Genomic DNA, 16630 nt, shown 5'->3' on the forward strand with positions numbered 1-16630 from the left:
GCGCGGGGCGCCGGCTGCTGTCTTCCGCGGAACCCTCTGCGCGCGGGATGGGGAAAGTGCGGGCGGCTGCCCTAGCCCTCGGAGGTCGCGCCATTTATTGTGCTCCGGCTTCTAGGAAGCCAGCCCTTGAGAAGGGTGTGTGGCGCGGAGAAAGGCACAGGTTTGACACCGGAGGTCGGAGGGGTAAGCGGCGACTGAGAACAGTCGACTGACTGACTCTACGCGTTTTCCTGAGAGTCCCTGGGAAGCGAGTGCCAGGTCAGCTCCCTGAGCCTCCGATCTGTGCTTGGGCTGGGGAGCAGGCTGGAGACCCGCGCTGTGGGTCGGGTCCGGGAGCGTGCCTGGCCGAGACAGGATAGGCCCTTTCCACCACCAGCCCGTGTTTACACATCCCTGCTTCTCCGGGCTGCGGAACTCCCGGGCGGCTCCACCACTTTACATCCTTCCCCGGGGGTGTAGTGCCTGGCCCTGCCTCCTGGGCACAGAAGTCTCTGCAAGAGGTGGCCGTCTGGGGAGCCAGCTGTATTCGAACCCGTGCTGGGCACCCACCTCTCGCTGGTGGTCCCAGCTGGGTTCCTCGTCTCCGCTTTGGGCACTCCAGCGTCTTCTGGGACCCACTGTTACCCAGCTGCGGAAGAATCGGCCCAGGCACCAAGTCCCCGTCTCTGCTTTCCGAACCTCGTGGTTTCTTTGTTTTTCTCCCCAAGGAAGTGTCTAGTTGCAGAGACTGTAGTATTTATTCACTGTTTTATTCCCACCCCCACTCCTTAAAAAAATCTCCTTCCCACGTTAACAGTGTTCTGTATTTCTGAATCAGGAACAGTGGTGATTATCAGATGAAACATAAGCCTTCTCCCCTCCCTTATTCAGTTAGAAGAAAAGGGGTGAAAATGACCTGATGTAAGCTTTGCATGCAGGCTGCGAATGATCACTTCCATCTAAATCCTCTGGCTCGTTTTCAATCCTGAGAAAATAGTTGTGGTTTTGTTTGGCTAACTAACCCCAGCTGAGTTTCAGCAGGCAAACCTGAGGCTGAACAGGTGCCCCAGCCTCAGAAGTCAAAGGAGCATATTTGGTCAAACATACAGGAAACCCAGCGGATTCCGCCCAGCCCTTTTGGATGGCAGAAATAAGTCGGCGGGAGCCGGGATTTCTTGGTTTTTGTTTCAGTAAAGCAAACGTTTGGATTATACTCTCCCAATTCAGCACCTCGATCCTGGACAGCACCCACAGGACCATCTGTTTCTCAGTCATTTAAATAGCACCCTGGAGTGGGAGGCTTTTTAGGGGTTACTGTATCCTTCTAGGGGCAGGACTGCATTTAAAGTATCCCACAGAGATGAGAAACGGTGGGGTACTTAATATTCCATCAGAGAAGAAAGTCATCTATCAGGAATGGTATGGTTTTGACCAGGGAGTTTTGAAAAGAAAAATCAAGGCGTTGACTGACTGATTCACTGTCATCCCTTGACTTTAGAAATCTAGGACCCAATGCAGGTATTCACTGTCTTCCAGGGCTCCAAGAAGAGCATCTAAATACTATCACGGGGTTGGGCAAATCAGGTACATCTCTTTCTGGTTACTTGACTCCATATATTTGTCTTTAAAAAGACCAGTCTACTTTGTAATAATAATGACAGTATGATAATTGCATATTATTACTATATGAAATATGAAGATTGTTCCTAAGCATTGGGAGTTGTGGAGAAATTTTCAATATACCCAACCTGCAATCAATACCTTAGGGGCAAAATAGCATATTATTTGATTTTTACAATTTGTAAAACTGAATGTTGTTGGCAATGTTGAAACTTGAAAGCAATAAGTCTTTTACAAGAAACTTAAAATGTCATTGATTTTCGAAGTTGAAGAAAAAGAATATATAGCACTTTCAGATTTGATTACAACTTTTAGAGGATTTAAGCAGGGGTAAGAATTGTCATAATTTCACTTCAATAATAGCACATAATTCTAGTATGGAATTCTGAATAAAGGCCTATGTAAGTATTAAGTGTTCATATACTTTCCCATTTACTTCTGTAGATTTTGGATTCTAATCAAAGAAGTTTATCTAAACTTATGGATTACTTGGGATTAGAATTTTTGTATTTTTGTTTTTGTTTTTTGTTTTTTTTTTTGGTATTGGAGATTGAACTCGGGTCCTTGTGCTTGCAAGGCAGGCGCCAGAACCACGGAGCTAAATCTCCAGCCTGAATTTTTGTATTTTTAGCTTGTAGTTTGTAATTTAACACAAACACACTGTTTTGTCTTCAATAAGTGTATAAAGACAGAATTGAAAATTATATGAAAATACCCAAATAGAATTGTTATAATGGATCATTCCATTATCTCCTCCCTCCGCTCTGCTTTTTTCTTCCCTTCCTCCCTCCCTTTCTCCCTTCCTTCCTTTCTTGGTTGTGCTGGGTATCAAATCCAGGGCCTTCTGCATGCTAGGTAAGCACTGTAATGCTAAACTATATCCACAGTCCCATAATACTATTTTACAGCTTTTGATACTCCACTGAGGTTTCCTTAATAGTCTTAGTCCATGCAAGTATCCTAGGAAAACTCTGTTAAGAATTGTTCATATGTTTCATAAATGCTAATAACACCATGCTAGGAGATTTACAATTAATTAGCATACCAATCCTCTGATAGACATTTTTATCTTCATTTTAAAGATAAAAGAGTTGAGGTTGAGGCAGGTTAAATAGTTTTTGGTGTCTTAAGAACCAAAGTTGAATGGCGATCACTGACTCTGGAAACTGTCATTCAGTGTGTTAAGCCTCATCCTATTAACGAAGACTATTTTCTGTTTTAATAATGAAGATACTTATTTTAAAAAGAAGGTACTTTTCATTTTAACACAATTGATCAAAATTTAGTAAAAATACATATTTTAAATGTGACAGTTCAGTAGAATTAAGCGTTTACTTTTGTTATTTGATATAATTTTTTATCGTTTCCATAAATAACTACTTATGTATTTTCTTTTAGGAGTTGATACAAAATTGAAGTTCACTCTTGAGCCGTCGTTAGGTCAAAATGGTTTTCAGCAGGTAACTTTTGGCTTGGAATACACTTATTCTGGTGAAAAAGCAGAGTACACTGAGATATATCTTTAAAATAAAAATATTAACTTTGATATGCATAAGATGTCATTTTTTTGCTTTTCATTTTCGGATAAAATAACTTGAAACAGCAAGTAACCTAGGTTTATACTTGCTATGAAAAATTTTGTATTTTCCATAAATTATACAAATGTGGAAACATTTAAATAACTAAATTTCTGTTATTCTGAACTTCTTATACATGTTTTGGTTTTTGAACTATATTTTTAGGGTCCTTAAGGGGTACAGTGTGGGGCAGTCACATCCCCTAGACTGATAACTTCTGGCTGGAAGAAGGTTTAATTTTCCTAGTTGCTGTACTAATTTTATCATATTCCATGGATATCAAGATAGAGAAAAGTTTGAAAAGTATCCAGGTCAATATTCTCTGATAGTTTTTCTTTGTTCTCAGTGGTATGATGCTCTCAAGGCAGTTGCCAGACTATCAACAGGGATACCAAAGGAATGGAGAAGAAAGGTAAGGTGGTTTCATAGGGCTACAGTAGGAAAGGATTACATGTGTCCTTCTTTAAGGTGTCTGGAATGTCAAAAGTATATTCTAGGTTTAGTAATTTGATTTTTGTCTCTTCGTCACTGTTGCATACACTGAGCATTTATTGATTCATTCACCCTGTGCCAGGTATTGTACTAGGTGCTAGGAATGCAGCAGTGGAAACAAAAGCAGATAGAAGTTTTGTCCTCAGGTAGCTTACAATGAATAAAATATAAAGTATGTCAGATGGTGATAAATGCTATGGATGAAAATAAAACGTAGAAAGGAATAAGGCAAGTGTGGGAGAATAGGGTAAGGAGGTGGAATTTTAAATAGCAAAGTGACATATGAGTAGGGCGCTGAAAAAGGTGAGAAGTCAGCCATGCAGCTACCTGGGAGAAGACAGACTAGGCAGGGGAAACAGTGCAGATGCGTTCACGTGGGAGCATCTCAGGAATGGTGAAGCTGAAGCAGGTGATAGTGATAGTGGGGGCAGGGAGTGGAGCACAGAGAGCAACAGGAAAAAGCAATAGAGAGGGTTATGGAAGCAGTGTGGCGGGTTAGGTCATGTAGGCCCTTGGCTATCGTAGGAGTTGGGCTGCTGCTGACTTGAGAATAGGAGACCAAGACAGAAGGAGGGAGAGCAGTAGGAGACTTACAGTAGTTTAGGTGAGATGGATCAGCGTTGTGGTGGTACAGATGGAGGGGATCAGATTCTAGATATATTTTGAAAGTTGAGCTGACATGAATTCCTGATGGGCTGAATGTCAGGTGTAAGAGGGATGTCAAGGATAGCATCAACATTTTGTCCTGAGTGGCTAGAAAGGCAGAGTTACTGTTCAGAGGGCTGAGAAGAGCAGGGGTGTGTGTTTGGATATAGACATTGATGTATAGCTGGGGTGGTGGTGAGTTACATGATGGTTTTAGATCACCTGTTGAGCTTGAGATGTCTATTAGATGTTGAAATTGAAGGAATTAAGTGTGCATTTGGAAATACATTTTGAGGCTTAGAGGTCTGGTTAGAGATATTAATGACATAGAAAGATATCAATGCTGTTTCTGCCAAATTTTGTTCAAATACTAAAACTTGAAATATATTCTTAGGATATTAATTTATAAATCTAGTTTTAATGCTCTAGAATTCAAATATTGAAGGATCCTAAAAATAAAGATGGCATTATGAAATACATTTTCTACAAACCGATTTACTGGGTAAGATAAATTGTAAAAATATCCAGTGACTTTTTTTAAAAGTTATTCATCATGGGAGTCCATCTGTCAATTTTATGTGTGTGTGAGGGAGGAATGATTTAACAGCAGAGGCCTGCGTGATGTCAGAAGGCCCATTCCTCATGAGTGACCAGGTGGCCCTTGCTCAAACAGAGAGCAATTCAAAGCCAAGAAGAAAACAACTAAAATAAAATTTCAGTAAGCTGAAATAAAATTTGAAAAAATGTTAGTTTATTCTCAGTAGTATTCATAATGTTGGGTTGTTCCTTGGCACACAATACAAACTCAACAAATATTTATGAAAGAATTGATGAAAAGCCCTAAAGGGTACAATTCAGTATAGTAAAAATTTTGAAGAGGCTCTTATAGATCTCTATATACAAGCTATTTGTGGTCTAGGAACAGTTCTATTTTCTTGTTGGGTGCAATAACTATTTTCCAATAAAAGTGAAGTACATATTGTACTTTAGCAATCTTTATGTAATGTTTTAGGTTTGGTTGACTTTGGCAGATCATTATTTGCACAGTATAGCCATTGACTGGGACAAAACCATGCGCTTCACTTTCAATGAGAGGAGTAATCCTGATGATGATTCCATGGGGATTCAGATAGTAAAGGTAATGCCCCTGACATTGGCCTTTTATTCTAACAACAGCAACAGCAACCACCACCACCACCTCTGCCTCTTAAGAGCCAAATGATTCCAAGACAGAGGATCAAATGATCTCTCTGTTTTTGTCTGAATATCTGTGTTTTCTGCCACTTCATTTCATTAGTTAATAGCTTTAAAAAATGGAAAACCTTGAGTATTCCTTGTGTTCATAACTTTAATTATTGCCAGTAAGAAGAAAATTCTTCCACTTATATTCAGATTATTTATCTTCCTCACACCATAGAGATTTAAATCCCCCCCCTCCTTTTTTCCACACAGCTTGGCTCAGTGTTGTCAACTGTATTTTTACATTATAATTAGCCATTGAGAAGTTATGTATGTTCCATTTTAGAATCATTTGGCTCTTATTAGGGTCTTTGATAACTTTTTAACTGTTGTTGATTTATATAGTTAGGTTACCCAATGGATCTACTTTATTATTTATTTATTTATTTGGTACAGGGGCTTGAACTTGGGCCCTTGCGCTTGCAAGGCAGGCGGCAGAACCACTGAGCCAAATCCCGGGTCCTGGATCTACTTTGAACCAGGTGATTGAGAGTTGTAGCTGTGGAGGCAGCTGTGCTGTGCCTACCTGGATTATTACACTTGCTTAGAGCCTGATGCTAAAAGCCAACGATGCAGATTTCATTTGATTACAGAATAATCCTCTTACATAAGGTTTTAGCACATGGTTTTTTATTTCATGAGTGCATTACAGTGTGATGCTAAGATTTTAAAAGGAAGATTGTCTCATCTAAATTTTGGCTGCCACAAGATGGCTAATGTTTGCATATTTGAATATACTTTCTAAAGAAGGAAGTACTAAAACGAGCGACTTTCCAGTCTAACTTGGTCTGTTTCTGAAAAGTGCTAAAGAAAGTATGGCACTTCTCAATGCATTCTTAAAGCCTTTGCATTACCCACATTTCAGTTGTTCATTTGGAATTTCGGAATAGGTTTTACAGAGAAAGTATTTCATATCTGAAATATTTTCTTTCTACTTGTGAATTAAAGCACTGAACATTTATAATAATCATATTATTAAGAGGATCTCTGCTCATTGAGGTGAATGCTATGTCAGTAAAATGACTTCAACTCCTGAAAATCATACTCTGCTCAGTAATTAAGTTATAGATATTGCCCTCATTACATATTAAAGCACAGCAAATGTTTCTGTTCTTACATAAATTTATAAAACAATTTGGATAAACTGTTTTTTCAGCTTCTTAATAGTGCAGATAAATTTTTTGCTATTTTGATTTTACTCCTTAATATTTAGAGTTTTAATAGCTGATATACCATTTTTTTGAGCCAGGCATTGTACACATGTAATCCCAGCATTTGGGAGGCTGAGGCAGGAGATGGCTACAAGTTTGAGGCCAGCGTGGGCTACATAGTGAGTTCAAGGCCAGCCTGAACTACATAGCAAGATCCTGTCTCAAAAAAACAAACAAACAAAGGTATATATATCATATTTTGTAGAAAAGAATCATATTAACATCTATCCTATGTTTGTTGAAATGACTTATGTACATATATGAATAAAACATACTGTCATTTTATATGAATTATGTGTTCTGGAAACATTCTTAAGCAGAAAATATAACCTGAATGAACTTTTTGCAAGAATCTTTCAGCATTTTAAGAACATTAGGAAAAAGAAAACTTAAAGCTGAAAGATTTATATGATGTGAAAAGAAAACAGAGGGAAAAGATAATTAAAAATTAAAATATACTTGGCCCATGTGTATAAGTTACATACACATTTTAAGAGCTAAAATCCAGGCTGGAGATATTGCATACACAAGGCCCCCTATGTTCAATTTCCAGTGCTGAAAAAAAAAGTAAATAGAGTAAAAGGTTAAAAAATGGTTACTAAAAGTCATGTCGATAATTTTAATTGTATTAAATGAGTAGACAAATAACAGGAAGTATTGTTTTTTTGGAGGGAGTATTAAGAGTTTTTTTAAACAATTGCTTCCTTTTCTTTTTAGGACCTTCATCGGACAGGCTGTAGTTCTTACTGCGGCCAGGAAGCTGAGCAGGACAGGGTTGTGTTGAAGCGGGTGCTGCTGGCCTATGCCCGGTGGAACAAGAATGTTGGATACTGCCAAGGCTTTAACATCCTGGCCGCACTAATTCTGGAAGTGATGGAGGGCAATGAAGGGGATGCACTGAAAGTGAGTAGCTGGCTCTGCTGGAGGTAACTGAAAATGTCTTAGAGTGAAAAACAGGAACCATAGTTTTCTACCCATATGCCTCTCCCCTTTCCAATGTGTTTTCCACGCCTTTGTAATTGCTCATAATAGCATCTCTCCCAAGTCAAACCCATGTCAAATGACAGAATCATGTGACTGTCAACTGTGAGGAGAATAATTATGTTTTTAGTCTCACTTATAAGTCGTTGCTTTTTAAAACATATTAAATATTAATTGTATTATCCTTTTTTGGAGTAACAACTTAGCTGCTTAAAACAGCAAGCATGTAGTACTGCGTAGTTTGTTTAAGTCAGATATCTGGGTGCAGCTTAGCCTGCTTATGGTCACCTCACTGTGGCATTAAAAATAATTTGTATTCAAAAATTTCGATTGGGGGTGAGAGCGTTTGCTGATTTTTTTTTCATGTGGTTATTGGCCAAGCTTAATTAACTCCTCACGGGTGGTTGAACTGAGAATCTCAAATTTTTTTTACTGCCTATTGGCTGGAGGCTTATTTCAGATCTTTGCTGCATCAGCCCTTCTACCTTACAACTTGGTGGCTAGAATCTCTCAGAGTAAGTAGGAGAGTTAAAGGGAGAAAACAGGGCAGAAGAGTTGGTTACAGATTTGTAGCCAAGTGTCAGAAGTGACATCCATGATTTTTTTATATTCTGTTCATTGGAAATGATCACCAAGTCTAGTTTATACTCGAAGGGGAGGGCCTGCTATACAAGGATGTGACTACCAAGAGGTAAGGATCACTGGGGGTCATTTTTGAACCTGCCTCTTAACACTGGTTACGTTTAATCCTTGTTGGATTGTCTTTATTTTGTTGCTTTACTCTTTCATATTTTTGGAAAGGTATAGAGGAAGAGGTCTGAGGGTGGCTATAGAAGATGTTTGCGTGGAGAAAGGTTATGGAGGTGACATACATCTTTTAATGTGTGGTGTCTCAGACCTTTATTAATAAAAAACAGTTTTGGAACCACTTTAAGATGAAACACTAGCATGTAAACTTGTAGGTCTGAAGGTGAGTCAGTGAGTCACCAAAAATAATCTTTATGAGAAACAAAGCCTTTCCATTGAAAGATGGCCTTATTTGCTTGGGGCAATTTGGGTTGCCAATTCATGTTTGCACCTTTAAGCTAGTGTTAATTACAGTGTTTGTGACGTATGAGGTGAATTCTTGCTGTCTGTGTTCAAGACCCACTCTGAGTATAGTGAATATTTCAGTGGTATTCTCAACCACCAACCAATGTGATAATGGAAAATAAATATTCCTGGTTTTATAGATCACAATAAATTTAAAAATAAATCCAGTTGGACATGATCTAAATTGGTATTCACCCTCTCACTCTTCCCATTCATGTATTTAAGGAAACAGCTTTGAAACTACTTGTTCACAAAATTGGGGTTGGGGTGAGAGAGGGGCAGTGATGAATCAACTATGTGACTTTAAAATATTTTAAATTAAGAAGCAATTTTGTTTATTCAGTCTATCAGCATTAGTCTTTTTTTTTTTTTTTCTAGGTGTCATTTTTATGACTTTAAAATAGGAACTGTTGAAAAGCTGAAATGAGTGATTCAGGTTAGGTAGGATGGGGAAATTTGGGGAAAAGGGTGTATGTGCCAATCAAATCATGAAAGGACTCAGTGATGCTTGAGAAACTAAAAATTCACAGAAAAAGATAGATAAAGCTGGGAAACTGAATATTCTTTATTTCTGCCTCCAAGAAAAAAAGCGCCATGTATTGAGATACTGTACATCATCACCATTTAGCAATGTATCAACCTTATGGTTAGAATTTTAATATGCAAAGGAGGCTGCTGGTGCTGAGGAAATTATTGTGGGGGTCTGTGTTCCTATTTCTCTGCATTTATTGTTTTCCCTTAGTAAATGTTTTGTTACTTGTTAAACATTTGAAGCTCTCATTATGTATCCTTATTATTTTTAAACGTAAGATTTGGCTTTTGAAATTCAGTAGTGGGTAGAGAGAGCAAGCTGGCTCTGTCTTAATGCTAGACTTTGAGATGACTTTAGACTGAGAATTTTAATTGCTATCGTAATTGAAGAAATATTATTTTTCTTGCTTTCATGTAGTTCTGAGGGACTTGTAATTTCTTAATAAAACGGTATTTTTCTTGGTACTACATAATCCACAGGCCATTACCTTTATGTTTGCCTTTGTGGTCCTATAAATCCCTTCTCTCCTGATCTGTGGAGCACTAGGTTCCTACCGGGGAACTCTACTGAGAATCTGCTCTGTCCCACATGGGACCTCCTCCTTCCACATGGGCTGAATGTCCTTCTTTTCCTATTGCCGAACTCCTTATTCCAAGTGTTGTTACATGGACCAGGTACACCCTATCCTAACATAACAGGCTAAGGTCTGATCACCTCTTGAGCAAAGGCCTCAGAAAGGCCTTCTCAGGAGCCTGCCCTTGCAAACAAAACGAGCTAGAAGTAGAACTTATGAGTCACGAATGAGGAAGAAAAACTGGGTCTTTGGCAGGGCTAGAAGATAACATTTTTAAGAAAGATACTTTTGTAGTATCCTGAAAATGAGAAAATGTGAGACAGCTACTTCTCCACCAACATATAGAGCCAGCTGTGATTTTCTTTTTTCTTTGAGATGCTGGTAATTCACCGTAGGGCTTCATGCATGCTAGGCAAGTGCTCTACCATTGAGCCACACCCCTAGCCTGTGATTTGGCTCTTTTTTTTTTTTTTCCTCCCTAGAACCTCTACAATCCTTTATTGTAGAGACCATCTGCCAGGATGTCTACTAACAAAGGAGAGAGAGCAATATGGCCAAGACAGGGAGCACTTTTTTTTTGAGACAGGGTCTCACTATGTAGTTAAGACTGACCTGGAACTCACTGTGTAGCCCAGGTTGGTCTCGAACTCACAGTGATCCTCCTGCCTCAGCCTCCTGAGTGCTGGGATTACAGGCATGCACCACCACGCCCAGCAGGGAGCACTTCTTATAGGACTGGGGTGGGGTTTATAGTAGCTGGGGTGGGATTGAGTGATGTAGGGGCTAGGGATTGGGGGAGTTTGTGACATTGCTTGAAGGGGCTTGTGTCATCACTGGTCACCAGGAGGTAGTGCGTATCAGGTTACTCTCTTGGCAGGAAAAGAGGCAGCTGGGGTGGGATTGAGTGATGTAGGGGCTAGGGATTGGGGGAGTTTGTGACATTGCTTGAAGGGGCTTGTGTCATCACTGGTCACCAGGAGGTAGTGCGTATCAGGTTACTCTCTTGGCAGGAAAAGAGGCATGATGCGAAGAAGAAGAAGGTCCTTTAGTGGGAGAAGCCATATTTTTAGGTGAGAAACATGGGAGGGGAAGGCTATTCTTTTTATGTAGCGGCCATCATAAGGTGAGAGAAATCTAACATTCCAGGCTTTTGTTTTATGGTTATTGGGTTGAAGGTCTCTTCTTCTGGAGCTGCTTCAAGCTGACAAAGGAGTGAAGATGGGAGCTAAACCTGGATCTGATGGGGGCGGCAATAGAGGGGGTCTTCTTCCCTCTGCCGCAGTGGCCAATACCCTGTCATGAGTTCCATGACAGTCTGGTTGGTAAATGCCCTCATGCATTCCTGCAAGAAAATTTGCAAACAGTGAAGCAGACAGGGCCCCATCATGATTAAAAGACATATACAAGCCAGTGGGCCCAACAAGGGAAGTAGCCAAGGCATACTTTGGGGAAGCCAGGAATAGCTTTTGTCTATTCCCCAAGAATTCCATCATCTCTTTTGCTCTTTGATGTGCTACTGTAATTCTTTAACCTTTGCTTTAACAATCCCTGACTGGTTAACAAAATAACAGCATTCTTTACCTAGCACCTGGCATGTTCCCCCTTGGGTCCCTGTCAGCATATCAAAGGCCCTTCTGTTTTGTAACACAACTGCTGCTAGAGAATTTATTTGACCTTGTACAGTATTTAAGGACTGGCTTATTTTATCCATGTTTTTCAAAATCTCTATGGACACAGCCTGATAGAAATGTGTGGATGTAGAAATGCCTGCTATACCCCTTGCCATGCCAGTGAGGACCCTGCTTCCATCAAGAAGGGGGCCAGGAGGGGGGCTGCCCTCTTGTTGACCTTTGACAGTGGGAGGATCCTTTCAAACATTTGGGATTCTGTATAGATGGTCAAGGAAGGGCTGAGAATTGCTGTGCAACAGAAAATTTCAGGTCAATTGAGGCATTGGAATGTCTCCTGACTGCATATGAAGTATGGGCCCTTGGACAGGCAGATCAGATACTTTTCTGAGATAAAGAGGGAGCAAGTAAGGCAAGTGATGTTGTCATTTTGCCTCGTGCATGTCAGGTTAGAGGTTTATGTAGGGAACGGGAGACCCGTAGTGAAGGGTCCCAGAACCATGGATAAATTGCCAGTATTTGAGACAGACAGGTTAAAATCTAGGGGGATGGGAATTGGAGTGAATGAGTGGGGGTAAACAGACATAAACTTCCAACAGTCTGAGATATTGACAGGGAGATAGTGGAGGGTGGTATTAAATAGGTGTTGTAGCCTTTTATGAGATGAGTTATCTGATTTGCCATTTGGAGATCTATCCCTTTATAGGACGGTGGAGTGGTGTGCCTCAAAAGTATGTCACTGGTGCCTGTTCAGTGACTGCCTCTTTTGGTTATTCTTTTCTGTTTGGTGTTTATGACCAGGTTAAATTGAGACCTGTGTTAATCTGTCAAGGTCAGTTAAGTCTCTTTAGGCATTATTTTGGAACCATGCATAGAGCTTTTTGGCTCCTCTGTCAGTGTCAGCCATTAGGATGGGTCATGGCCTTGCTTGACCAAGTTGTTTTCAGAGAAAGCATGGGAGTATTTTTTTTTTTTTTTTTTCTGTTGGTGACCATTCTTTAGCACATATTACATTTGTCCTCAGGTGTCCAGCACTCTCCCTGTTAAGGAAGTTGGGTAACTTGTCAAAGATGTAAGGTGTTGTAGAAAAGGTTCCTGTATACCTTGGATCTTTGATGACCTTGGAGGGCCAGGCCCAAAATATTGGTGGTCTTCTTGGCCCAGTTACCTTTTGGTGTTGGTCTCTGCTCTTTGGTGGTTGAACATCCAGAAGAGAACGTCAGTGACATCAGTAGTACAATAGGAGCTTAACTATCATAACTTTATCTGGATAGCTAGCACCCTGGAATCTAAAATATAGTTAGAGTGCTATTATTTTTATCAATCATGGTTCTAGTAGTTGATTTCCTGTAGAATATTAACAGAAAAACTTGGAATCAGGAGCCACACATAGTAATAATAATATTTTATCATGACAATCATGATGACATTATCTTTGCAACAAACTTAGATATGTATCTTAGTATAAAATAGCCATTGTTACATATATTTATTCCCCTCTAAAACCACATAATAACAGAAAAACAGGAAACTCTTACTTAAGTTATTACCTTTTGATAGGATGCCATCTAAGGAAAGTGTATGTGCCTGTGATCATGGGTAGGTAGAGCAGAAGAGAATATATATATATAATGTGTGTGTGTGTGTGTGTGTGTGTGTGTGTGTGTATATATATATATGTCCATAAAGATTTTCCTGTCTGTAGGAAATCACAGCTGATTTTACTATGGAGCAAGCAGGTCTGTAGCCAGCGCTGGGATGTAACCCAGCATTTAGTCTTTGAGCTCCGATCTTAAGTACTGCATTTTCTTTGAATTGTTTTAAAACCTCATAATTTATTTTCCAATATTTATGTAGAAAATAATAGGGCCTGATGGAATTTCTTTATAATATAGCCTGCCAAACAAGTTGTTGATATGTAAGTAGGCAGGGTCAGGAGAGGATTTTACTTTTTTTTGCAGAGTCTTGCTTTCCTCTCATTTCCGGGGTTGCTGGGGAAGGAAGAACAAATAGAGAAGTGGTTGTTAACTCACTCTCCTGTTTGGAAGTGGCTGGAGGAGCAGGGTGAGAGCAGTTATGTGGTGGAGAGACACAAGATGGCAGAGGTGAGGAAGGGTCACAAGATGGTGGAGGTGAGAGAGGTTCACAAGATGGCGGAAGTGAAGAAGCCCACAAGGAGATGGAACAGCTGGCCAGGTTATAGGGTGGGGGAGGTGTGAGTGGTGAGTGATCCACCAGATGGAAAGTGGGGGTCAGGAGGGGTGGAGGATGGTGTTGGGGCTAGAAGTACCTGAGAAGGTGAACAGGTTTGACAGAGGGAGGGACGAGAGGGTAGACAGAAGGCTTGTGTATAGGGGCTTTCTGATAATTTTACATTGCATTGACAAAAGTTGCACAAATTGTACAATATATTAAAATTGAGAGTGCCATTTTCTGGCCATTGAGATTCATTGTCTAATTTGTACTGAGGCCAAACTTGGTTGCAACAAAAAAATGAGTTGTTTTCCCTTAAAGTTGGGTCCCAACAATGCAAGGGAACAAAGTTGTGCCAGGAGGCAGCCAAGAGGCATTGAGGGAGGCGGTTTGGATTGTTGGGTGCCCATGTTAGGGTGGGTAAGGAGGAGTTAGCTCCCTGAGGAGGAGGGCGAAAGAGAGGAAGGTCTCCGTCTCTTTTGATACTCTCCAAGCTAGTCCCTGGAAGGGAAGAATGAGAGGAGTCAGGCTGATGGGGTGTCCCCCAGGGGCATGGTTCTGGGCCCAGTAGCCCAAGAGGGTCTCTCTGACCGAGCGCTTGGATTTCCGAAGAGTCCCTGGAGGAAGAGAACGAGAACAAGACAGAGGACCCAAGTAGAGGGAAGGTAAACTGCATACTCATAATCAGTGACCAGTGTGGATGCATATTGTCAGCATTGGCAAAGGCAAAGAGCCCGGATGAGGTCCTGGCTCAGCAGATATGGTCTGGAGGAGGCGGCCAAAAGGCCAGTCAACTCTGTCCCACAGGGAATTGTCAGTCCATGACCTTCCTCCCAAGTTTCAGCACCAGATATGTCAGGTAAAAAAGCTGAAAACCAAGACAAAGCCAGAACCACTACAAGTCATTATTTTAGGGACAATCTGCTGGATGTCTCCAAACAGAGGAGAGAGAACCTGAGTTTGCTCTTAATTTTGTTTTTCTGGTGCTCTCAGGAGTGAGCTTGTATTTAAGGGAGTTTACAGAGCATGCCAGGTGACAGGAAAGATAAAGGTACAGAGCTGGTTTGTGTTTTGCTAGGTCATTCTAGTGATTCTTTACGTTTTAGGAAAGGTAGTAGAGGGCCAGGGATTTAGCTCAGTGGTTCGGTGGCCTGCCTCGCAAGTGCAAGGACCCGAGTTCAATCCCCGATACCCGCCCCCACCTAAAAAAAAAGAAAAGAAAAGGTAAGTAGAAAAGTCAGAATGAAAATACTAACTTGAAAAATTTGTGTGACAACCTTATCTCCCAGGAGAGGAAAATGAACAGGACCACCAGTTGCACTAATAACCCAGGTTGATGGGGAGTAAATATCAAGGCCTGCCTCAGTGTGGGTGTTTTATGACAGGCCAGATCATGGAGGTTGTAAAACTGTTGATACACAAGAGCCAATCCTGAGGCCCCTGCTGGCTGCTGCTGAGGCTTGTGCTTTCTCACTTCAGTGAGGCTGAGGGTTGTGTAATCATAGCTACTTACAGGCTGGACTCAGGTCTGGCAACTCATCTAAAAATTTTAAATAGCAGCAGACTTTAGGTTCTGAGTTACTTAGATAATTATGCTGACTGTTCCTTACACAGGGTATAGATAAGCTTTGAAAAACCCAGAACATTCAATACTGACATATTTAAAGGACACTGTGCTTTGGCCAACTCTATTTTATGTATTTGAATGCATTCTTTTTCTTCAGGACCTGTTGGGATCCAAGTTGTTACGAAGCAGTTTTGTTCTTTATCTTTTTCTTCAGATTATGATTTACCTGATTGATAAAGTACTTCCTGAAAGCTATTTTGTCAATAACTTACGAGCATTATCCGTGGATATGGCTGTCTTCAGAGATCTCTTGAGAATGAAGCTCCCTGAATTATCTCAGCACCTGGATACTCTTCAGAGAACTTCAAACAAAGAAAGTGGAGGTAAAGATGATTCATTGCTATTATATCTTTGAAGATATTTTTGTTCTCTGCTTCCACTCTATAAGTTTAAACTTGAATAAAAATACATGTTTCCAGGTATTTCTGTTGTAAGAGTTTGGTGCAATGAATAGATTTCTAGAGAATAAAAACAAAACTGAAAAAAATATATATTCTAATCTATAAGGCTACATGTTGAACTTCTAAATGGTTATGTATAGGAATTGGTCATGAGTACCTTTGGTACCAGATCAACAACTAACAGGATATATTTACTCTAGGACGAGAATGGGTTACATGTATTACAATCCAGTTAAACTGCTCTAAGCTGACACAAACATGAGGTCTTCATAGCAGAGTTGCAGGTGCAGTGTGGGTTTACCAGAACCACTGAGGTTACAGAAAAGTTGCTCTGTGAGGAACTGGGCTAAGGAAATACACCTACTGCATGCCTTTTGTGGCTGGCTAAGCTCTGCACATCAAAAAGGATGGTCAGATGTTTGCTGAGTTTCCTGTATGTGGTTGCCAGTTCAGTTCCTTTTGTAAGACTGTGCACTCATAGTCTTGTCTGACCCACACATTTAAATATGGGAATATAGTAAAAGATTTTGAGGATCTAATCTTTGATTAAAATACAGTTGAAATTTTAAGGCAGTTGGGTGTCTCTAACATTTCTTTGAAGCCATTTGAATAATGTCTTTTAATTTGATGTGCCATGTAACTGTATACCTGCATGGATTTCATAATGCTACCAGGTAGACGAGACTTGCCTGGCCTATAGTTAGACACACTTTATTGAATTATACATTTCTTCCAAATGCTTGTATTTGGCTGTGAAGAATAACCTCAGATTCTAGTCTCTGAGTAAATGTTTGTTCAAAGGTGAGGAAGAAGAAAATGAGTTCAGGAGAACAGATCTC

The 16630-nt window shown here is 40.3% G+C and overlaps 1 protein-coding gene across 3 annotated transcripts in view; it reads left to right on the forward strand.

Annotated features, from left to right (window-relative positions):
* Tbc1d30 (TBC1 domain family member 30) overlaps positions 1-16630 on the forward strand; it is an 89521-nt gene that overhangs the window by 48831 nt on the left and 24060 nt on the right. For 2 of the 3 annotated variants that reach the window (XM_033763759.1, XM_033763760.1), the window contains exons 3-7: positions 2998-3059; positions 3523-3588; positions 5326-5451; positions 7481-7666; positions 15545-15713. In XM_033763759.1, coding sequence (XP_033619650.1) covers positions 2998-3059; positions 3523-3588; positions 5326-5451; positions 7481-7666; positions 15545-15713 — 609 coding nt within the window. Of the gene's footprint in view, positions 1-1502; positions 1564-2997; positions 3060-3522; positions 3589-5325; positions 5452-7480; positions 7667-15544; positions 15714-16630 lie in introns of those variants that run through there. The other variant, XM_010613707.3, reaches the window with a different exon arrangement.

The sequence above is a fragment of the Fukomys damarensis genome, unplaced genomic scaffold (genome assembly GCF_012274545.1).
Source record: "Fukomys damarensis isolate Sample0158 unplaced genomic scaffold, DMR_v1.0_HiC HiC_scaffold_15, whole genome shotgun sequence".
NCBI lineage: Eukaryota > Metazoa > Chordata > Mammalia > Rodentia > Bathyergidae > Fukomys > Fukomys damarensis.